This window comes from Ixodes scapularis, unplaced genomic scaffold (genome assembly GCF_016920785.2).
Source record: "Ixodes scapularis isolate PalLabHiFi unplaced genomic scaffold, ASM1692078v2 PGA_scaffold3__209_contigs__length_174095766, whole genome shotgun sequence".
NCBI classification, from domain to species: Eukaryota; Metazoa; Arthropoda; class Arachnida; order Ixodida; family Ixodidae; genus Ixodes; species Ixodes scapularis.
This window is the reverse complement of record NW_024609868.1, coordinates 15,228,931-15,252,787: the sequence shown is the minus strand read 5'-3', so window position 1 is coordinate 15,252,787 and position 23,857 is coordinate 15,228,931. Positions and strand designations below refer to the sequence as shown.

The window sequence follows — 23,857 nt, the reverse complement described above, 5'->3', positions numbered from 1 at the left end:
TCTGGGTAGTGTCCCCCCTTAATCAGTTCCCGAGATAGCGCTGCGATAAGCGCCAATGCCAGTGAAAAACTCAATTTTGAGAAAATGGCAGTTCAAAGTTACACGCACATTTTCACCATTGAGCTCATTTCACGTATAGCGCGATTCTGCATTCAATTTTCATTCTCGTGTGGCAAAGAACTTGTGGACACAGCACACATGCACATAAGTCACTGTCCACGGCTTTTATTAATTTCTTTTCTCTCGAGCAAGCAATGTTGCATCCGAAAATCAGGAAAATCGCAAGTAGGATTGCGTCACGTGAAACGTTTTCACCCCCTGGCGTACCTGGAAGTGTCCTTGCATACTTTCTTTTTGTTCTATCATTGTCTCTGCCTGGTCCTCTCTTCCCACTTTAACAGAGCAAAAGCCAGAGAGGAGGTCGCTTCCTCTCCAGTGTTTGCTCCGCTGAAGTGGAAAGGGGTGGGAGAAGTGTCCGCTCAACTCTTAACCCGTCACCGACCGTAGTAGAGTGAATTTATTTGTATATAAGGAAGAGCTATCTAAAAAATTGTAGAGCCATCCACTTCACGTGAAGATAGAAGACCAGCGAAGCTGTTATCTTTACGACAACTTTACAAAATCTTTACGACAATTTTACGACAATTATACGATTTACGTATGATTGCAATAAAGACATGTACATGACTTCGTTGTTTAAATGTATTTAATTCTTAGTGACTAAAGTGATCATTGTCTTATGGTCACTTAAGGGCGAGTTCTAAACCCAATTTTTCGACATACAAGTAAAGGACAGTTTTTTACAATTGAGCCCAAGTCTCTTTATCAACATCGCGGAAGCGAAAGAAAAAAGAGATCGGCGCATTCTGCCCTCAGCCCCATCACAGCGCACTCTTTGCTGAGATAAGTTGGTGACCGTAGATGATAACAAGGTGTCTGGACCTCACCATCTAATAATGCCAAGGAAGGCTGACTTACGCGGTTGCCCTATCTTTTTATTTATACTTGCCACGACCAATCCGAACAAGGGAGCGCCGTTTAAACGAGAGTTTTTGGTTGACATCCATGGAAGCATTTTTTGCAGATCCTAGCAAATAGCAGCTTCGCTGTAAAATTTACTGCACTATAGGCAGGTCCCACTGCACCATGGCCATCACTAGAAAGGGGTCTATGTGGTACAGAAGCTGGTAGGAGGCGGAAGCAGGACCCACCTCGGCGTCCGAAACGTTGTCGTACTGGGAGGGCGTCCTGACCTTGGCGGAGCGCTGCTTCGCGGGAAGTGCTGGCTTGTCGTCAGGAAAACGATGAGCCAGCGGATCTCCAAGAGATGAGGCCTTCAGCTCAAAGGACTGGTGGCTCAGAGAGGCTAGGGTCCTGTCCATCTGGAGGGACAGAAGAGGTGTCATGCACGGCGAAATACTGAGAAGAGCTGCCTTGAATCATGTTCAAGGGAACAGCACAACTCTGAACAGTCTCATAGAAGGTGTGCTTTCCCCTGGTGTTGGTTTTAGTATGTTATGTCAAATATATTTAAGGCCTTACTTGTCCCTTTCTGCTAAAAGGCGTCGGCACTGTGCCCTAAAGATGGATCATAAAATATGTCATCAAGCACGAGCCGCTCAACGTCAAAACGGATGCGCCTCAGAAATAAAACACAAAGAAAAGCACAGCAACACAGATGCTTCCTCACGGAAGCCGTCGTGAAACCAGCGGGGTTCACCGCGCTCGCGCAGTGAGGGAGCATGATGTGACCGCTGGAGCGCAGTGCGAAAAATGAAGACATGGCGCTGCTTGCAGGAATGCGCTGCATGTGGGAATACTTTCGCATTCCCTCACGTAAGCAGTTTTAAGTGCCTCTGCCGAATTTTTATTTCATCCTTCCAGATGGACAAAAAAACAATCTCACAGAAGACTCTGAGACAGCTGTGTTTTCCTTTTACTGTACTGCCAGCTAGTTTAGCTCTTTCTTATAACTTGAATTTACGAGTTTCTAGACTCATTAGAAGCTTGTGTGCATACAGGCCCTTGGTGTTGACATCATTAGCTACTAACAGCGAAAGAGAGCTGCTATTCATCCAGTGACGAAGATGGTGCTGACTTTGCACATCGCAGCAGCACGCCTGGGTAGACAATGCTCAAAAAGAACTAGAAAGCATGTGCAGCACTTCAAGCATTCTTAAATGTTGTGAATTCTCGATACTAGCACAATTTGAAGATAATAGGAACAAAACCCCAAAATGACACAACTGCAGTGCCTCATTTGCAACAGTAAGCACACAAAGGAAACTTTAAAAAAAATTTGCAATTGCATATGCTTGCCCCCATAAACAGGGACATAAAAGCAGCCAGATTGCCTCGTTTGCAACTGTGTACAGTGAAATCTCTTTACAACAAAAGCCCCTTTAACAAATTTTTCAGAATTACGAAAATTTTGAAAATTCCTTGCTAAATGCCTGTACTAGCAATGTAGAAATATTTCAATACTATGAATTTCAAAATAACAAACGTTTCATAATGACGTATGTAGGTAATTCATGCGCTCTCATATACACTCCGTGCGACGCGACTGGCGCGCCGCCGCACGGCCGTTACCGAAGGTAGGCAGTGAGAACGCCAGAGAAAACGAAACCGAAACCACGCCGCGTACGTTGGTATGCATTGAAGTCGGAGCGGTGCGGTTGCACTGGGTTCACAGCATGAAGTGCTGCCGGTGCTGCGTCGTTAAGTACTTCAATAGTTATGTGTCGTATCTCGTGGGGCCAAAGTTTCACAGTTTTTCACCTTACCAATGTTTTGTGAGACAGCGACAACGATGGACCCGTGCCCTACGACGCGAGAAATTTGGTCTCCCGATCATGTCTGCCACTGTGTCGGCACTGCTGACATATTCTACATTGCCGCTTTGCGCTCTGCGTTTGTTTTCGTTCTAGGAACGCCTACATGAGTTAGCGCTGATGGGACGAATTGAAATGCCATCCCACACTCGCGGGTATGCAGTGCCGATTTCGTTGGAGGCATGCCCTCCAAAGACGTTTCGTCCCCATCGTACGTGATGATGATATTTCTGGACCAGTATGGCACGCAGTCTGTACTTTATGAAGAAAGATTCAGACAGTAAAAAAATTACGAATATGAATCTAAGGAAAACTACAATGAAACTTGGAATTACTGGACAATCGACGTTTGAGTATGGAAGCTTATATGATGTGCTTTCTTTTTTGATCAGCGTCCTTTTGGATGCGGAAACGCTGACACCCCGAGTCTTGTAGACAACAATTTTTATACTTGGCTTTACAGCCACTTATCACAAAGTAGTTCGATCTGGGAGTACCGTCCGCTGGTCCCTTTCTACCTGTAAAGTGTGCACCTCCCGCGATGAGTGGTATTCTCTTGACAGCTTTTGACGCTCAAAACCGGTTCCCATTTAGTTACGCCGCCCAAACTAAATTTCCACCTGGTTTCGCTGTGCCACCTCTTTTTGGTATAATAAGTGTTGTGTCAAGTTAGGGTCATGTCAAAGTACCTGTGTGCCGAAAATCAGCACCTCGCACAACAGGTTACTACACAACAGCTGACTGCAAAAGCCCTTGACGGCCAAACCATGTGTTGGCCGACAACTTTGTTTTCTCGGCTTTGGAACCATCTTTCGTAAAGTTGTTTCAACTGTAAGTACAGTTCACTAGTCCCTTCCTACCTGTTAAGTCTCCACCTCCCACGACGAGTGGTATTCTCTTGACAGCCCTTTCATGGTCAAAACCGGCTCCCATGGAGTTACGCCGCCCAAACCAAATTTCCACCTGGTTTCCCTATGCCACCTCTTTTTGGTATGATAAGTGTTGTGCCATGTTACTGTCAAGTCTAAGCACCTATGTGCCCAAATCTGCACTTCACTCAGCCCGGTTATAATACAACTTTTTGGGTCCAATATTGGATATCCCGTACAGCTTTATTTCTTTATTTGTTAGAAATATAACTTTCACACCTGCTGTCTTAATGAAACTTGGCACACTTCGTGCACAAACTTGGTGAACATCTCACTCGCCCCCAAATATCATCGTTCCAGCAGTCTTACGTTTAAGCGACGAGCGAAATAAATTTCTCACTCAGAGCAATTGTGGTGGCGGCCAACCTGCTTTTCGAAAAATTGCTCCAACTCCTTTTTTGGCCGCAACTAGAGAAATTACCCCTAATAACGGCTCAAACTCAATATATAAAAAGTAGAGAACAGCTAAATGCCCTTTTTAGGTCTGCCCCAGCACTTGTGCAACGTCACCCTCAACGTATCGGCTCAAAAAGCAAAAGTTCCGTCCGTACAACTTCCCCCGCCACAGCTTGGCATGCAAAAAGGCGCCACAGGCTACCGAACGTGCCTCACTGTCGAACGCCAGCTCTTCCGCCAGCGGCACTACGCGCGTTTTTTAAAGCACCCCCTATAGTTCCCGCACGGAGCGTATATAAGCAACACCTCACTATTACAAATTGATAGTGCAAAATTCGGCCACTTCATGGCATGGGCATCTCCAACTGACAACTATCATCATCATTAGGCACTGGATGTTCATCCATCCGGTTTGACTATGCTGCTTATACCTGGCTAGGGTTATTTTCAGATCGCTGCGTCCGTTGTATCACTGTGCTGCTGCTGTTTTCTTTTATTGTGTTGTGAAGTGAACCCACAATGAGTATTGCAAGCGGCAAGACGAAGCGGGGGCAATTTTTGCTACAAGATAAGGTTGACATTTTCCGCGGAGTAGATGGCGGCAAGAAACAAGTCGAGATATCCCAGAAATACGCATCGCCCTGTTGGCTGTCGCAATAATACTGAAAGCCTGCTGAAAGATCATTGAATCAGATCATAGACCATATTGAATCGTTCATGCTGCAGCGCTTGTCTTGCACCCGCAAAACGAAGATGGCAGATTTCTTCAAATACATGTACAGTGAGCAATTGCATGTTGCATTTTGTGTGGCTGGCAGCACGGATGCATTCGCTGATGTCTTCATCGCAAAGGCAGGTAAATCTTCAACATCTTGTAGACCCTGAGATGGGAAACGACCCCAGGGTCTACAAGATGTTGATTACTTACCAGTTCGCCTGCACTCTATCACTGCTTACAAATCTGCAAGTTTTTCAATATTACGATATTTCAAAATAACGAATTACAATTGGCAGTCCCACGATATTCGTTATACTGAGATTCCACTGCATAGAGTTGCATCTGTATCTGTATTCGACAGCTGTATTTGCCACCAAACCTTTTTCGGTAAAGTTTTTGAAGCATTCAGGAGTGCCCAAACTTTTGTTTTGTGGCGACGGGCACACAGGAACAAGCATTATTATTCTCTCTGTGATACTAGGTCCAATGACAGGTGCACAATAAACGCCGCAACTCCACAAAAAAACAAAAAAAACTGGTGACTCGAGCATGGTAGCACTCACTGCTATGCCCCCACACATGCCGACAAAAGACCCGAACACAGACCTGCTGCAGGGCCGAGACGTGCGTGGAAGAGGACGAGTGGCTGAGGAGCTGGTCCACGCTGTCGCTGCGGCTGCTGACCGACGTCGAGCACGTGTTGTGGGCAAAGCTCTGGTAGCTCACCTGCACCGTGGAACAGGTCATGAGCTTACAAAATGATAAGGTCAATATGCTTTGATAAGGTCAACATGCTTAAGATCAAGATGCTTTGTGAGAGATTGTTTGGTGACTCAGTCAAGCAGCCAGAAATTACCTTCAGAATAAAAATACACATCAGATGTTGTTTTTTCTTTAAAAAAAGGTTTAAAAATAAAAATCATGAGGTGTTGAGCGACTGGTATTAAAGAGTTAGTTAGTGATCAAAAGTTAGCCAAGCATTTAACATCAATCAAAGAAACAACATTGTAAATAAATGAGAACAAAGCTACACAAAGAAAAGGAGCAATAGTGGTGCGTGCACAAAAAAAAAGATACAAAACAAGATACAAAACAAAGTGAAAAGAAAAATTTATATCGTAAGATGATGTCAGGTCGGTTTAATGGGGGTGACGACTATGAGGATGTAGCACTCGTGGTCAGTCAGGAGCCAGTGTGATCGGGGGGTGCACCAGATTTGAAGAGCGCAGGCTTGATGAGAGAGATTAGCGAAGCTTCTTTCCTGACAATATTATATCTCCATATTCCCTACAAATTTACCCCTATATTATTCCCTATATCTAGGGCTCCGTGCTTTCAGGTAAACCCGATAAACTCCGAAAAACACTCGCTGACAAAATTTTTGACAATTCAGATTTATCCGAAAAACTCTGAATTTCAAGGTCACAATGGCAAAATAAAAAGCCCAAAAATACGGTACTATTTTACAAATAAAGTTTGCCAGAGCACAAGGTTAGTGGCCCTGAGGAAATGACCATTCAGTTTTTTTCTTCTTCTTGGACTGTTGACAAAACTACAGGAGGACGCTTAAACTTCGCCTTTAAGAGTGGAACGCGATAGCTAAAATATAAATGCCTGCTCAATCCCAAGTCGAGCAAAAGTGTCTGCATGGCCTAGTCGGTAGCGTGTCTGGCTCGCGACCAAAGGGTCATGGGTTCGAATCCCACCTCCACCTAAAATCTTTGAATTTGTTCTGCAAGGCAAATGAAGTACTGTATAAAGTGAAATCCTTTGAGACATGAGGCAAACTTTAATTCATATTACATGTCATGTTTTAGTCCCTTTCATTCCACGCGTGACGTCACGTTTCACACGAGCGTTGTGGGTTGTTTGAAATTCCCATGCGAGGTCATGTGGCTGTGACGTCCTGACCCTATCGACCAATCAAGATTTTCTTGTCCCACGCCACCAAAACCGACTTTTCTGTCACACGAGCTAATTAAACTTATCACTTTAAAAGATAGTTTCCCATTTATCTCGTAAAGGTTCGTTCAGTGCAATAGGCCAATACTTCTAGACCACGACAAATGCTACTGTTCCGGTTTTTCCAGTTTGAACCATACTATTGGTGCTTTTTAGAGGGAGGAGGGGGTACTGCTTTTATAACAGTGAAAGATGGGAACCTGTAGATTTTTGCAGGAGTTTGGCTATTTCAAAGTACCAACGTTTATTGAAGTAACACTCGTTTTCAAGGCTTGTCATGGGACAGTTATACTCCGCGACAACTTTTCTTGGCAATGCAGTGGAAGGTACAGGCCCGCGTCCCCTCTCCCATTTTGAGTGTACGCAAGCTCTCCTCCTCTCCCGGAAATGGGGGAGGAGGAGAGCCTGTGTACACTCAAAATGGGAGAGGGGACGCGGGCCTGTACCTTCCACTGCATTGCCAAGAAAAGTTGTCGCGGAGTATAGTACTGCCAATTGCAAGGGTGCCAATGTCAGATGCAGCTGCGAAAATATCTTTCAATATCGGTGATATTTTTACAAATTTAGAGTATGTTTTTGTCTTACATTAATTATTTTTATTTTGAAAAAAAAAAAAATGAAAGTCGTTTACAACTTCCTATAATGCCGAATTAGAGCACAGCTCTTGAGGAGGAGGAGGGAAGGGCACTGAGGGGGGGTCATGTGGCCTTGGGGGGGGGGGGGGGGGGGCACATGACCTCGGGGCGTCACGTGACCTGGGGGGGTCACGTGACCTCGGGGGGGGGGGGGGGGGGGGGGGGGATCACATGATTTCGGGGGCGTTACCGGGTTGCGTGCAACGTGGGTTACATGCAACTTCGTCTAAATACAGCCTGGTTGCACGCAGCTCTGGTTGCATGAAACGCGCGGTTACGCCGACGGCGACGTCACTCAAGCCGGAAACGGACGCCTAAGCTGCGCTCTAAAAAAGAAAAAGAACCATTGGGAATCTAACAAAAATAAATTTTGATAAACCCAGAATTTCCAGTCATAAGTGAACTCTGAAAACCACCCACCGAATTTCACAAAAAATGAACTCGGAAAACATGGAATCCTACCTATATCATTAATGGATGAAGAGCATGGAGGGGAGGGGGGAGGGGGGTCACATGACCTCGGGGCATCACGTGACCTGGAGGGGGGGGTCATGTGGGCATCACCGGGTTGCGTGCAATGCGGGTTACATGCAACTTTCTCTAAATACAGCCTGGGTTGCATGCAATGCGTGGTTACGCCGACGCCGATGGGTTGCATGCAACGCGCGGTTACGCCGACGGCGACGTTGCTCAAGCCGGAAACGGACGCCTAAGAGCTGCGCTCTAAAAAAGAAACAGAAAAGAACCATTGGGAATCTAACAAAAATAAACTCTGATAAACCCAGAATTTCCAGTCTTAGTGAACTCTGAAAAACACCCTCCAAATTTCACAAAAAATAAACTAGGAAAACATGGAATCCTACCTATATCATTAATGGATGAAGAGCATGTTGGTGCAGGTCAAGCTGAAGAAGGAATAAACATGTGGGACAAAGAGAAAGGAAAGAAAGAAAGAAAGACAAAAAAAAGAATGAAAGTTGTGGTTGTGTTGTGTTTGTCCTACGTGCTTAATCTTTCTTCATCTTGTCTACTTTCCGTAATATCCAGAGAAATAGCCCACCTAAAATCAAAAGTAAATCAGGTGAAAATAAGGAATGGGCTAACTTATCTATTATCTCTACGTTCTATCTAGTATTTTCCCTTATCTCCACGCTCTATCCCCATATTCTCTCTTGCTATCTCCACGTTCTATCTCTAATCTATTATCTTCATGTTCTATCCAGATATTCCCTCTGTATATACATCTACACCTCTATACTACTCCCTTCATTCCTTTCCAACGCCCAAGCCCACGATGTGAGAAGCGACGTGCAAACGTGCTGTCGGCCGGGTTACCTTGGAGGCGAACAGAGTGGTCACCTGGTGGGCCGTGCTCCAGAGCGTGGAGGGGGGGGACGCCCTGGGAGCCCATGCCCAGCAGGTCGTCGGCTGAGTGGTGCAGGCACGAGTCCAGGCTGCTGGCCCCACTCAGGCTGCCCTTGCCCTGCCAGTCCCCAAACAGGGGCGACCGCAGCACCGGGTCCAGCAGGTTCGAGTTGGAGCTCAGGGCGCCCGACTTCTTCTTGGGCGGAAGCGGGGGCGCAGGGCCGTCCGCCGCCGGGTAGCGGCCGTCGCTCTTGCCGCTGCGCCGTCGGAGCCAGCTCACCCAATCGCCCCCCTTTTGCTTTTCCTTTTTTACGCAAAACGTGTTTGGGCTGTGGTTTCACGAAAGGAATGTCCCAACAAAGTAAGTGTAAAGGCAGATTCGCACGCTCGCGACTGCTTAAGGCCACGTGTCTCAAAGGGGCACTACACCACTTTCTGCGATGGTCTTTTTATGGTCGTAGCTCAATCTATGGGTTCTAAGCATCCTACAAAACCAAACATTACATTTGTGTTTGGCCGATTTCTCTATTAAAATCGGTATTGAAGATCAATTACCTCAACTATCACTGACGCCAGATGGTGCCATCGGACAAGGAGAAGTAAAGCCCCTTGATAAAAGCATTTTTTACGAGTCCCACCAACCATAGTTTTGAAAATGTGCAAGACATATGTTGCACGCGGGTGCTTAGCCACCATTCGCTTCCAAGGGCCGCTCGAAACATATGCTTCGTGCACTGGCACATCTGACGCTACTTGTGAGACAACTGCAAACACATTGAGGGGCTTTAAGAAGGGCTTCTCCAGAGCTTCTCCTTGCCCAATGGCGCCATCTGGTGCCACCGATAGTTCCGAGGTAATCAATCTTCGATACCGATTTTAATAGAGAAATCGGCCAAACATGAGTGTAATGTTTGGTTTCTTAGGATGCTTAGAGCCCATAGATTGAGGTATGACCATCTCCAATGAGAAAACAGGCTGGCACCGCCTATTGAGTAGCCGTGGAATGCTCGGCATTTCCGCACATTTCAAGTTTTTGTTGTGCATCATTCTTCTTTTGTTGGCTCGAAAAGACATTTGACAATTTTCTAAACAACTGTTTCTCACAGGAAGTACTGAAAAATGCCGGGGAAGCACCCACTTTCGGACAAGCACCCACTATTAACATTTCCAAAACTTTGGAATTCTGATTATATGTTAAGCACCTCAAAAGCGCCGCAAAAATTCACCACATTGTGGCAGCTACGAGAACACCAACGGGGATGATAGAGATATCCACTTCCTTGCGATGGAAAGGGAAAGACTTCTTGGGCAGGGGCAACCATTAACTGTATTATCTAGGTCACTCGGGTGCAGTGAGAGGTCATTACAATGCTGAACGTCAGCAGCCAAGTTGTAGCCATGCCAGGACCGATTGGGGTGAAGATAATGCAATGTGACAATGACCAGTTCTTGGAAACAAAACAAGCGGTCCCAGGGCTTTTGCGAGGCACATCTTGATCAAGCGTGCACGCTACCGTAGATCCCTTGCTTCTCGTGCATGCTGCCACCATCTTGATTTTTACTGCTTCAACTGGACAAACGCCCATGTCTAGACTAACCAATTTTTCAGTGAAAGTGGGGTGAGCGCTTTCCCGATATTTTATGGTACATAAATTTGATCTTACAAACACTGGAAAACGTTCGATCGAGTAAAATGCAGTTCCAGAGTCACCTTATAGGTGGTGCCAGTGTGTTCTTTTGTAAAAGGTCATAAGCAAACGTGACCGTGCAAACGGGTCTTGACGTGTAATGCATCCTCTAAATGTAGTGGAAAAACCTGAACTGGGTCTGCAAGTTGGACACCCAACGAGAAAGTCAGCGAGATCGCCGACCGCCACGATAGGCCAGCGCCAAGGTCGAGCGCAGTGCTGGCCAATAGTGGCGGTTGGCAATATCGCTGACTTTCACACCAGGTGTCCACCTTTGAGCCCCTGGCACGTGTGCACCAACTCAATACCTCCGCTAAATTTAGTGGAGAAATTATGTGTACCCTGTTTATGGGAAAGTACACCAAATTTAGAGGGTGACTGCTTTAGTCTGGGAGAGCAAAGAGATGAAAGAATGGAGGATAAATCTCTCGGACCGTTTGGGTTTGTGTGTCGCTTCTGTCCCCACTTTCCAGGGCTAAAATACAGTCAGTACACCGGCTCACATGCACCATGTAATGCTGTACCACACGGTGCAGCGCACATCACCGGCAGATCAATTCTGGTGGTACGGTAGCTACACACGGGCAAAAGCCGAGACAAGAGACAACATAAAAAAGGGGTTGCGGACCACACGTCTCTACTTGTGCATGTTGACATATGCAACACATTTCAACTTTCTTTGTGTGTTCACATACAGAACAGATAATAAAGTCAGCAAGGCAATCAAGCAATGTACAATAAAAAGTATGTTGCACATTTCCACCCATTCAGAAAAAACTACACAAGCTCAAGTAGGACCCAGTGATAATAGGAGCATGTGGTTATGACACAACATTTCTACCATGACCTACAGAATACATATAAGGAAGTCAAAAATAGATGACATGTGCTTGCCCATGCTTACCAATTTTTAAGGCCTTGAACGGTTTTCAAGATCGTGACAACTTATAAGTACAGCTTCCTTCACTTTACACGTACAGGGTGCGACCGTAAAAACCAACAAATTTGGCACGCCTTGCAAACTTCGAATTTCAAACGTACATACCTGAAATTGGGTATGCGAACATAGTAGTTTCGCAAGAAGTTTTACATATATTTTTTTCAGAGCTCAAGTCAGAGACGGTAAAATCTTAAAAATAGAGCAAAAATGGCTGCCGTTCATTTCTTATGCCTTATACCAGATGCTTGTCATCCACGCAGTGGTTTGTGACCTTGCTCCCAGGTGGTGACTGTTGATAGATTTTTTTTTAAAGTATTAATTATCGTCATTATTTTGCTTATCAGCAGCCTCTACTATTGGTTTTTAGCCTTTTTGCATGTAGCGAGCCACCCGGGAGGCGGCCTCATAAACCGGTGTGCAGACGACAAACAGGCTACGTAGTATACATGGAGGTAGGAAGCTTCTGGAGGCGACATGACGCCACCAAAGGTGAACCCAGGGGAGATTTGCAGTTTGAAGGGACACACCTTCAACAATGACCAAATCAAAAAGACGCCATTAAACGGACTTGGGCACCCTTGGGGGCGCTCCCACCGACCGAGGACCTTTACTTCCGGCTTCACTTTGGATTTTCTCGCTTGACTGACTTGAGCCGGCATGTCGCCTCCCCTCTTATTCCTGCCTCCATGCTGGTATAGGACATAGGAAATATGTGGCCTCAGACTTTGCTTTATTTTTAATATTTCACTACCTCCAATGCATGCATACATACATGTCTGAAATTGGGCATGCGAACATAGTTTTGCACGACGCTTAATGTATATTTTTTTTAGAGCTGATATTGGAGGGAGTGAAATATTAAAGATAAAGCAAAATCTGAGGCCGCATAGCCTGGTTATAAAATTTGAATTTTGCAAGGCACGTCAAATGTGTTTATCCTTAGGACCATACCCTGCAGATACTTTACCTCGTGCTAGTGCAACAGAATTAAATAAATAGAGACCTATGTAGTTTAGCATGTACCTATAATGCTGACCAGACAGCATAAAGCAAGCATAATACTTTGATTAACCAGTGCATATCACAGTGCCTTTCAGCTGCATATGTTCTCTTCCTGCATTGCTGATAGATGTCATCAACGTGCAAAGCAAAGTTCACATTTGCAACACACATCAAAAATGAAAGAAAGACTGCCCAAAATTAAAGAACACTCAAGACACCATCAGTTCCAAAGACAACAAACAGAAAACCATTCCAAGGAAATGCATGCCATGTGCATAAGTGCCCACAACATTAATGTGAACAAAGAAAAACATACACTCTGCTTTCAATAGAACCACAGGGTTAGAATGGAATGTGTAACAAACACAGAAAAATAAACCAAACTGCATTTCCTGCTGACCAATGCCACATTCTTCTTTTTTTTTTTAATTTGTATGTCTTATGTTACAGATTACGAATCTACCTATGCTTCCTTGATAGCAGATAATCGAGTCGAAGTAACCTTAAGAGACCGATCGCATGAAGTTTGACAGGCAGACTGTATGCAACATTCATCGCCACCTTAACATCTAGGCGCTGGGTGCTTGTACAACGTGCGACACTGTTAGCACAAACAGGACTTCAGCATATTTTCGCATTTTGCTCAGTCAAATTAAAGATGCACACCAAATTTTGCTGCTTATGTTGTCGTTCTGGATGAGGGGGGAAGGGGAGGGGACGGGGAGGGGATGGGTAGGGATGTTTTTGTGAAATAAGAGTTGCACCACCACCAGAAGAAAAATAAAACATGACAGCTAGTTCACCCAGGCAAGTAAATTGCAGAGAAACTGAAATGTTAAAGTGCATCCATATTGCTCCCACCAGCATTAAGCAGAATGCAGATAATCCAACTCTCAAAAAGGTGCAGTGCTCCTCAAACTTAACGCCGCTACTTGGTTACCCAAATGATGATTTATTGATGGCTACTCAAAGCTAAATTAGTTACTGCAGTAGCTGGAATGCCTTCCCCAGGCTTGGTTGTGGTCGGGCGGTTAAAACTTCACCACATAATTCGATCAGGAGGCCCAGGAATAGCACAAAGAGTACAAAAATACCAACCACCTCATGGCAGCATTAAAATTAGGGAGAACTGTAGATCTAAAGTTTAATGTTTCAATGAAGTAGATTTGTTATGGAAATGTTTGTGAAGGATTAACAATATTCCCTCCAAACACTTTGTTGCATGACAGACGCAGCAGTGCTACTATGCCTCTCAGGCAAAGAACATGAAATCTCCCGTGTTAGGCAGAACACGCATGCAGCAGACAAAAGATGTGCAGTCAATTACGGCAAGTTGCCATGCCTCGTTAAAAGGTTTTAGGCCTATTTTAACATTGTGGTGCAATAACTGAAAAGCACAAATATCAGAATATAACCTAGCATACCTACCTGACTTAAATATGTATCTAGAGATTCAAAAGTTACTTTGGCTCATTTACTTTCTTTTTTTCTGGAGCAGTACACCAAAGGAAATGAAACCACCCGCACTATGACTGAACGTTAGCTTCCTCAGAAATCTAGTCTCGATTGTGCTGAACCATCCTTATACTGTGACTGCCTTTGTTTCGGCACGAGGTGCAAACTAGTGTCAGCCCGAGTGATTGACTCGGCGGTTTTTCGCAGGGATGGTTAGATGTGCACAGTATGTGCGGCCCAAACTTGGGCGGAAAGGCGAACCACTCAACGCTAACGCTGCACGAGTTAGCATCCACTCCCCACCTAAGCCAACTGCGCTAAGTGTGAGCACCAGGTGCCACGTCCAGAGGAGTGTTAGCTCTATTGAATTAGCATTCAGAAACGACAAGCAGCAACACCTCCCACATAGCAAGGCAGCAGTGCTGATGTTCTGCGTCCCCTACCATAAGTCAGCGCAGGCACAAAGTGCACACAAGTGCTATGTCCGCATTCGGCCGGGACTACACCAGTCACATGCAGACGCACCACTAGTGTCCAATCACTGATCGAACACGAGTCCCAGATGAATGCCGATGAATCGCTCGTGACCAATCGTAGGTCTAACACGGACCCCACCCGAACGGTGATGCGGCAGTCGTGTCCAATCACCGACTGAACACAAGTCTCGACCAAACACCGGCATGGCCCTTGTGTCCAATCGCCGATTGAGCACGAGTCTCAGCAGAATGTCGATACATTATTTGCCGAACCACAGATTGAACACGAGTACCAAATGCTGACATGGCACTCGCGTCCAATCGCCGATAGAACGCAAGTCCCAGCCGAATGCTGACGCGGCACTCGTGTTCAATCACAGATTGAACGCAAGTCTCAACCGAACGTCGACCCAATACTCGTGCCCAATCCCCAACTGAACCCAAGACCCAGCCAAACACCGACGCAGAGCTTGTGTCCAATCGCCGATCGCTCCAGAGTCTCGGCCAAATGCCCCGTGCCCCACGCTGGGCTTCGGTAGGGGACGTAGGACACTAGGACTGCGGCCATATTACCTAAAACTTGGGAGGTGTTGCGAGCGGGCAGCGGAAAAAGCAGCGAGAGGCAGAGAGAAAGAGAGAGCGAGGCAGCCAAGCCCCCTACCTGGACGTTAGGAGCGGGAGGGGCGGTTTTGGGGGCGGGAAGTCTGGCCGCAGGGCGGAGCTCAGAATGCTGTCCGAGGAGGCCGAGTGGCAGAGAGGGCCCTTGCCCCCTCCGGCCACCGGCACGCCCAGCACCATTCCGTCGTCGGGGATCCGGGTCGACTCCAAGATCTGACGCTCTCGCGGCGTCAGCGGCAGTTCTGGCAGCGAGTTGCGGTGGCTGCTGTTGCATTGCCGGGGGGGTCACAACGGTAACCGTTATCAGGAGGCTAGTGCCGAGAAGAACGTCTGAAAGACGACCTGGGAACCTCGCTCGATCATGTGGTTTCTGTTACCGAAAACCGTCGCGTGTGTGGGGCACGCGACAATTTTTCATTTGACTGCTGCTTACGAAGTTAAAGTCGCGATCCAAGGTGATGTCGCTCGATGACGTGCAAACAATGATGCTGTTGAAAAGCTGTGGTTGCATAGAGGTACTTTGCGAGTTCACTGGGAAATATCTCGTGTTCTGTACAACAAAGTATGAGCTAGAAATACTATAACAAATCATAGAGAAATCTCAGTGAATGCCCCCCTGCATTTGCACCAAGCCTTGCCAAGTGGTTTTGTAGATCTTAATAAATCTGTGGCCAAATGGCCACTGTATGTGTTACACACAACACATAGACCCTTCCAGAAAAGGGCTCCAGGCTGGTTCCATTTACAGTGTATGTGCATACGGCACATGACTTGCTCGCTTTCCAAAGCAACAAACATGAGTGTGCTGGGCTAAAGAGATCCCACGCTGGGCTGAGGACCTGTATATATTGGAATGGTGTATACTTCTTGCAGTTGATGTAACATCTAAATATATGCTTGCTTTGTATGAACTAGGTAGATGAGCTTAGCACAAACTAACGTATTTACTCGCATAATTCGCGCCCACGCGTAATTTACACACCCCTAACTTAAGGACCAGATTTCCAGAAAAAAAAAACTTGCTCACGTATTTTGCACACCCTGCACAGTTCTGCACCAGCTCTCCAACGGTTTCTCCAGATGCCCCACGGGCACGCATGCTAAGCTGCGGGAATTCCGCGTGGCAGCGAGAGGAGCGAGAGGGGCGAGAGTGCGAGAAAGATGCGACTCTGCGGGAGCTACGGGACGCACGCGTCGCTGGCTCAGTGCTGCGAGGTGGTTGGCCTGTAAGAGAGCATGACGTCGCACTAGGATTCCCGGATGTGGGAACCGTCGTGTGGTGTGCTCTTGCGGTGGTGTGGACTGGCGCGAAGTCTGCAGCACCAAAGCGCATGCTTTCCAGTGTTCGGCTTTAGTGGTTTCAGTTCGACGCCGTCAACGGTTCTCTTACTGATTGCCCTTGCGATGGGTTACAATAGCTATACAGCGAAGTTGAAACTCCTTGTGATAAAGTTTGCTGAGGAAAATGGAAATCACGCAGCTGCCAGGCAGTTTAGGGTGAACAAGAGCCACGTACGTTATTGGCGAAGACAGAAGTCGCAACTGGCAAGTGCAAGGCCAGGAAGAAAATCATTTCGGGAGTCCAAACGAGGGAACTTTCCTGCTGTTGAAGATGAACTGTTACAGTATTTTCGAGATCACAGGTCGTCTGGTCACGTTGTGTCGTGCGAGATGCTACAGTTTCAGGCAAGAAAGAATGCACAAGAAAAAGGGATATCCTCTGCAACGTTCAAGGCTAGCAGAGGTTGGGTGACACGCTTCATGAGACGCCATCACTTGTCTCTGAGACGAAGGACGACTCTCTGCCAGCGTTTGCCCGAAGACTATGAAGAGAATCTGTTGGCATTTCATTGTTTCGTGATCGCATTGTGGAAAATGGGAATGCGTTCTTGATGCACGTTCCCAGATCGGGAACGCGGATTAAATGCCGCTGACCTTCGACATGCCGCCTAACACTACAGTAAGCGAAAGTGGTGTCTCAGCTGTCCCTGCAAGATCACCTGGCTGTGAAAAGCAACGCTGCACCGTCATGCTGGCGGTAACTGCTGATGGGCGAAAGCTCCGGCCCTTTGTCATTTTTAAGCGCAAGACATTGTCAAAAGTGAAACTGTAAGGTCGCATCCACATCCGTGTCCATGAAAAAGGATGGACAAATGAAGCTTTAATGCAAGACTAGACTGAAACGGTTTGGGAAAAATGATCAGGCGCTTTGTTGCGACTGCCATCGCTGCCGGTACTGAACAGCTTCAGGTGTCACCTTGTCGACAGCGTGACGCAAAAGTTGGGGGACATGAAAACGAACCTTGTTGTCATCCCGGGAGGTCTAACATCAGTTCTACAGTCCTTGGATGTGTCAATCAACAAACCGTTCAAAGACTATGTGCGTAAACTCTATGTAGAATGAATGGCCAGCGGAGAACACAGCCTCACTCCCAGTGGAAGGATAAAGAGGCCGCTTGTGGAAACAGTCTGCGAGTGGGTTCTAACAGCGTGGGACATGGTCTCTTCCAGCACTGTCGAGTCGAGCTTCAAGATGACGGGACTATCAATCGCGCTCGACCAAACTGAAGACAATGCTATTTGGAACGCGAGTGATGAAAACTACCATGACGATCGCAGCTATGGTACTGAGTGCGAGAGCTCCAACAGCGACTCGAGGTAAACAAAGTAGGCGCATTTTGCAAAATAAAAAAAAAACTTTTGCCGTTTGTATATTTGTGTTTTTATATACATTACAGACTTTGCAGGTGTGTTATTTAAGACAAGCTTGTGAAATATCTGCGTAATTTGCGCACTCCCTTTCTGATGACAGATATTTAAAAAATAAAGTATGCAAATTGTGCGAGTAAATATGTAAGTCAATATTTTAACTAACAACCAATAGCTTAGATTTCTGAGAATATTTTTCCTGCTGAAAAAAGCTGCAGTCTCTACAACTACAGTCAAGCATCCCAGCCACTGCTCATTTGGTCAATTGTCAGGAACATCCTTTTCTACATGACATGTTGTTGCAGACAAAAGGTTATGGTCTGACACATTTCGTTTCAGCCTCTTGATAAAAGTAGTTTTTTCTACACCCTTTGGAATGCATGTTTTGCAGTGGTAAAGGTGAATCAATTGGCACACAGAAAATTCATCATAAAGACAATACAAAACCAAGAGACAAAAAAAAAAACAACGAGAATCCCAGGTGACTCACTTGTCTGGTTTTGAACTGCATATGCCATTGGGGGTACCTGCCCCAGCGTGCTTGCTCTTGTTGTCTTTATTCTGCGAGCACTTCTGGCTCACTTCCACCAGGGCCTAAGAAACCAAAGGCATGACAGCTCAAGCACCTGCACCCTCCTTCAGACTCAACATTAACTGATGACTTTTAGATTCTACATAGACAAAATATGATGTACTACATCGTATTGTTATATCACACTCAAAATGAGCTAAAACATCCTCATATTGGCTAGTTTTCTATTTCATACTATTTAATGAAATAGACTACAGTTGGCGGTGATGCCCAAACAAAACGGAACAATGTTAAGCATTAAGACCAATTGGTAGCAATTGGTTTCTTGGACTAATCCGTTTGCCTTCCCCCACCTGGTATGCTTTTTCGCTGCAGTGCTTTGCAGCCAATTTGCCCCTAAGATTGCATAAGATCTCACTTAAAGCTCACCCTCTTACCAGGAGTTTCAAATTTTTGTTCAAGCTGTAACAACAAGCTATTTATTAAAGAGGTGACAGACAAGCTAGAAATGACAAGGCCCCCCAAAGTACCCATCTCCCAAAATGTGCATGGAGGAAAAAAAAAAAACAATCACGACTAAGACCAATGGTAAACATTTTGGATTTGGCAAAATTGTATAAAAAAAACTATCACAGCAGTAGATTTTTTTTTTTCTTTGAAGTCATTACCAACTTACACAGAAAGGTCCAAATAAAAAGACCTTGAACAACATCAAAAAGAAGTTTTGTACAAAACTTTGATAAGAAAGAAATAATCTCCCTTTAGAAAGAAAAATTAACTAAATTTAAAATAATTCACTCCTCTAGTAATACAAAAACTGAACCAAAATCTTTTTAGCAACTTGAGTCCATTCGACATATGCACCTATAGGTAATCCTAGCAAAGGAAGCCACAAGGATAGGGTTGCCCGGTTTTTTACCAGCATGGTAGATTTTGGGATAAAAGACCGGTTGCTGGTCTGCATCTAAAACCGGCTGTCATATGTCGGTTTGTTCTAACTACCTACTCAAGCACAATTTTCTTACTTCATAGTTTTTCTTTGCGCGCGTGTGTTTTTTTTTAGGGGTGGGGGGGGGGGGGCGCATTTATAATTCTGTACTAGGCCATCAATGTTATCGGGTATATAGGTATATGAATTGTCTATTTTTAAGCCAATTTCATACACAATGTCCTGGTCCCTAAAATTGTTTACTTAGCCGCAAAGAAGACATCTGTTTCCTAAAAAGCTGGCACGTCTACGTTTCAGTGGATCACGCAGAGAGTCTTCGCAATTTACCGAAGGAGATTAGAGAATGGCAAGAAAGACCTCACTTTGAATTTGAGGGCACAGTCCTTTTGTAATTCATGATTCGAGAAATATGAAGACATGCTCACATTACACAAATTCCCGAGTGACCACACACTTTCAAGACATAGGCTCGTGCCGGTGCTCGTGGTATTCGCATTCACTACCAAAACACCCAGAACCAGCAATTTTTTTAAATAATTTACGCTCAAAATTTTCACACCAAGTATCACACTCAGTGTCTTAGAGTCATTTTTACTCCAAGTGTTATTTAATTCGCAGCCATTTCTATGTAATCAGCAATAGTCGGTTCTCCACCTGCTGCACAGGATAAGTAGAGGTGCGAGATTTGTTTTTGGAGCTTTAATGTTGACTAAATGGTATGCATCAATGCATGTTATTGAGTTCAGTGTTGCATATTTGTGTAGTTACATGTACCATGATGTATCAAGAGATCTATGTTAATTGATTTCCCTTCGGGAGACTTGTGTCGAAATAAATTGCATCTCTGTATCAATTAAAGGGCAACACCGGTTGAAAACGAAACCAAAATAAATGACTGGTATCGCTTTAGTGGCACGAAATATGATCACAGCCGAAATATTATGTCAAAGTCAAGCCACCTACTCCACTAAAACCGATTTTAAAGATGCGACCAGCTGCCCTTAGCAGGCGGCAAGCGGGTTAGCTTTAAGTCAAGGAACACTGGCACAGCACCCTTGGGCATCACGTGGCGGCCGTACGGCTGATGACCAGTGTTGCCATCCCTCTAGCAGATAGTTTCAGTTTTGTCCTAGAAGCCCGAAACCAAATTTTGAGCCGTCTTATTTATAAAACTTCACACAATACTGAGAACAATAAATTATACCTTGTAACTCGGGGACACTGCTTTAGCTGAAAACAGTCGTTATCTTTAATTAAAAAATATTGACCGAAGTCGCCCTTCCAGACTGTCCACACTGAGTCTTTCTTTTTGCCAGTTCAATCTCACATAATTAGCCCTCTCCCCCCCCCCCCCCCCTGCACCAGAATAGCCATTTTTAAGAAGCTGTTTGTGTTTCTCGCATATATCCCAAAGGTGCTCTAAATGCATAGCACTTATAGATCTCAAGGGACGTCTTGATGTAACACGACCTTATGGTGTCATCTGATGTCGCAGTGTCACGTCCACGTCATGAAGTCGCACGATTATTGTCACGCCGATAATGTTGCGTGAACGCTGCAACATCATCATGGCATTAGTGCGATGATAGGGAACCTTTTGAAGCGCTAAGGATGTCACTGTGCTCAGGATGTCACCGTGGCATCCTGAGCGTGGCGTCAACACAAAGGCTACATGCCACGGCTAAAGGCCGGGCCTATAAATGCCGCGCACTTGCAAAACGCTGCGGCCTGAAGTGGCCGAAGGGAGGGAAGGGAGACGGCCCACCTTTAGGGAGTCCTGCAGGGACTGGACCACCTCGTTGACACCCTCCATGGTCGCCCGCTCCCGGTTGAGCATCACCTCGTCCGCCCAGGAGACGAATCGGGACAAGCTCTGGTACACTTGGTTCGTGGTCGAGATGAGCACGGAGCTGGACACCGAGGCAGACAAGTCGCTCACTCCACACGTCGCACCCCTCGAGGGTGGTTCGCGCGTTTGCGAGCCCACCGCGAGAGTGCGACGAGCACGAAATGAGCAAATGTATGCGGTTTGAGAGCTAGCCAACAGACAGCGCCGGCATCTTCTCTCTTTCTCAGCGGTCACGAGCACTCGCAATAAACTCGGTCATGGTCGAACGCAAGTGTGTGAACCAGCTTTTAGAGTGTGAGTTCTTGAACCAAGTCCCTAGCAGGGGGGTGAGGGCGGGAGCAGAGCGCGGCAAATCCCGAGAGAAAGAATGACAAAGACAGTGAGAGAAGAGCGGAGAAAGAAAGCAGACGAAAAGGTTGGGTGCGTTCGTCTTGCCGCGACGAGTTGCAGTCGCTCGAGCGCTCGTCAATTTCATTTATTGTTATACGACGTGTGATTTCTGTGTTTTTCTGCAAAGTAGATTAGAAAAGAAATAGGTAAAGACCTTACGGGAGATGTATTGCCGCTTCTTTCTGCCTATTGAGGCGTCATCAGCGACGCGGGCCTGTCGGGACCACCTACCGAGACTGCCGGTGTTTGCGTAGACGTCCCGCCGTACTGGAGCGGCCCGAATGCATGAGACCTTTCCCTCTAGATCAGGGGTGGCCAAGCTGCGGCTTTTCGCGTGTTAAAGTGCGGCTCGCGACTCCCTTCCCTCCCCTCTCCCCCCCCCCCCCCCTCCCCCCACGCACACACACTACCCGCCTCCCTCCCGGTCACACGAGCACTTCCCCAAAAAGAGAAATGGAACGCATTTTAAATCGAAATGCAGGTTGCGGTTTGGTAGTCTTGTGCTACAGCTACCTTAGGTATAGTCGCACTGCTTTTGACTCGGATAGATTGAAAGTAGTTTGTGTTTTATTTATTGCTCTAAACAAAAATCTGCCCCCCCCCCCCCGCCCCCTCCGCGGCTCTTGGAAGTTTCGTTGTTTTGTTTGCGGCTCTTAGGCCGGGTCAACCTGGCCACCCTTGCTCTAGATTATTACATTAACTCTACGATGCCACGGGTTCTCCGAGCGCCCAAATTTTCTCGGCCGTCCCTACCGCTGAGTAATTCCTTTTCCCAATTTAAACGCCATTTTACCGGATCTGAGCCACCTACTGATGCATAACTACGAGCCAAACACTCCCTAGTGTGTGCATCATTGTTTAAATGCTCATATGCTTATTTACTGCCTTATTGCATCCATGACGAGAACAGTCCCTTGGCTGATCATTGAGAAAGTTGGAGGCTTCTCGAAATCGTAAAGTTTCAGAACCTCTGCTTTGATTGATTGATTGATTTAATATGTTTCAGTGGCACAAGGGTCACATAAGTGAACAATGGCTATTCTGCTTGAAGATTCAAATTAAATGAGGTCAGTACAGCTCTGCTGCTTAAAATATACTTGGGCCTGAATGTCTTTTACGAAACTAAGTATATGTTCTTAGGAGATACGACGGACTTATGATCAAGGAGGAGAGAAGGACGATAAGGAAGCTGCTGTTCATAAAAGTTATGAAAGTGATCTTTCTGATGTTGTCTATATAATAAGCATGAGATTAATTAGTGCAAAACTTTTTGCGGTCCACCAGACTGTACACAATCATGTGCATCCGTCCTACTAAGAAGATAACGGCAGGTTAGAGGGTTACTACGGCATTTCCTTCATAGTCTCCGATTTGCCTGGAAGTTTGCTTATTACGCCAACAAAATACTTGGAATGGAGGGTGTGCTGATAAGGACAATATAAATAATAGAAAGAACTTGTGTTCCTCCCATTATTTGTATTTCGGATTTTTTCGGGTAAATCCAAAAAAATCCGAAAGACACTCACCGGTAAATTTTTCGTCAATTCATATTTATCCGAAAAACTCAGAATTTCGAGGTCACAGCGACAAAATAAACAGCAAAAAAGACAAAGTTTTACAACCAAACTTTACAACAGCACAAGGTCAGTGGTCCTGAGGAGATTCCACTTCAGTTTCTTTTAAAATTAAGAACTACTGACAAAATGGGGTTTGCTTTTTAGCACGTCGATGTTCCCTCGAGACAACAAGTCATGGTACCCTGACCTTATTTATTCTGTTTTCGAATTTTTAAATTTTTCTAACAATGTTGTTAGAAAAATTTTTGAAATTTTTCTAACAAAAATGAACTCGGATAAACCCCGAATCCCCAGCGAAAAATAAACTCCGAAAAACATCCTCCGAATTTCACGAGAAATAAATTCTGAAAACATGGAATTCTATTTTTATCATACACCAACACATAGCTAAAATAAAAACCCAAATATTAAACAAAACAAAAAAAATAATTTTTTTGCAAGGTAACAACTGAATTTACAATTTTGATTCTCACCGTGTTTTTCAAAGTGAAAGTCTCTACTGGCAACAATGAAAAAAGGACATAAGGGGAAAGCAAGGGTTCACTTTTTGAACTTTGTTCCCAACTGATTACAAGCAGTTTCATGATGTCAAATGCATGCTTTGAAAGCTGGTTCAATCAGCGGCCCAGCAGCACGAAACAAATGCTTGGCATAGTTTACTTTTAGACTGGCCACTCCACCTGCAAGCCTGCCTTTCCCCGAGTCAAGGCACTAAAAAGCGCGGGTATATATGAAAGTTGATTTCGGCATCATTTTCCCTTCCCGACTTCACAATACCTATTCCGAATTTCGCGATTCTAAATAGCATACCGGGAAGGGTAAAGGCCGGTGAT

The 23,857-nt window shown here is 45.5% G+C and overlaps 1 protein-coding gene across 1 annotated transcript in view; it reads right to left on the bottom strand.

Moving 5' to 3' along the window:
- The window catches only part of LOC8042579 (rap guanine nucleotide exchange factor 1), a 59,644-nt gene that overhangs the window by 27,203 nt on the left and 8,584 nt on the right, over window positions 1-23,857 (bottom strand). The window contains 7 exon segments of the mRNA XM_042292304.1: window positions 1,212-1,382; window positions 5,484-5,603; window positions 8,810-8,872; window positions 8,874-9,114; window positions 15,068-15,283; window positions 18,218-18,321; window positions 20,974-21,118. Coding sequence (XP_042148238.1) covers window positions 1,212-1,382; window positions 5,484-5,603; window positions 8,810-8,872; window positions 8,874-9,114; window positions 15,068-15,283; window positions 18,218-18,321; window positions 20,974-21,118 — 1,060 coding nt within the window.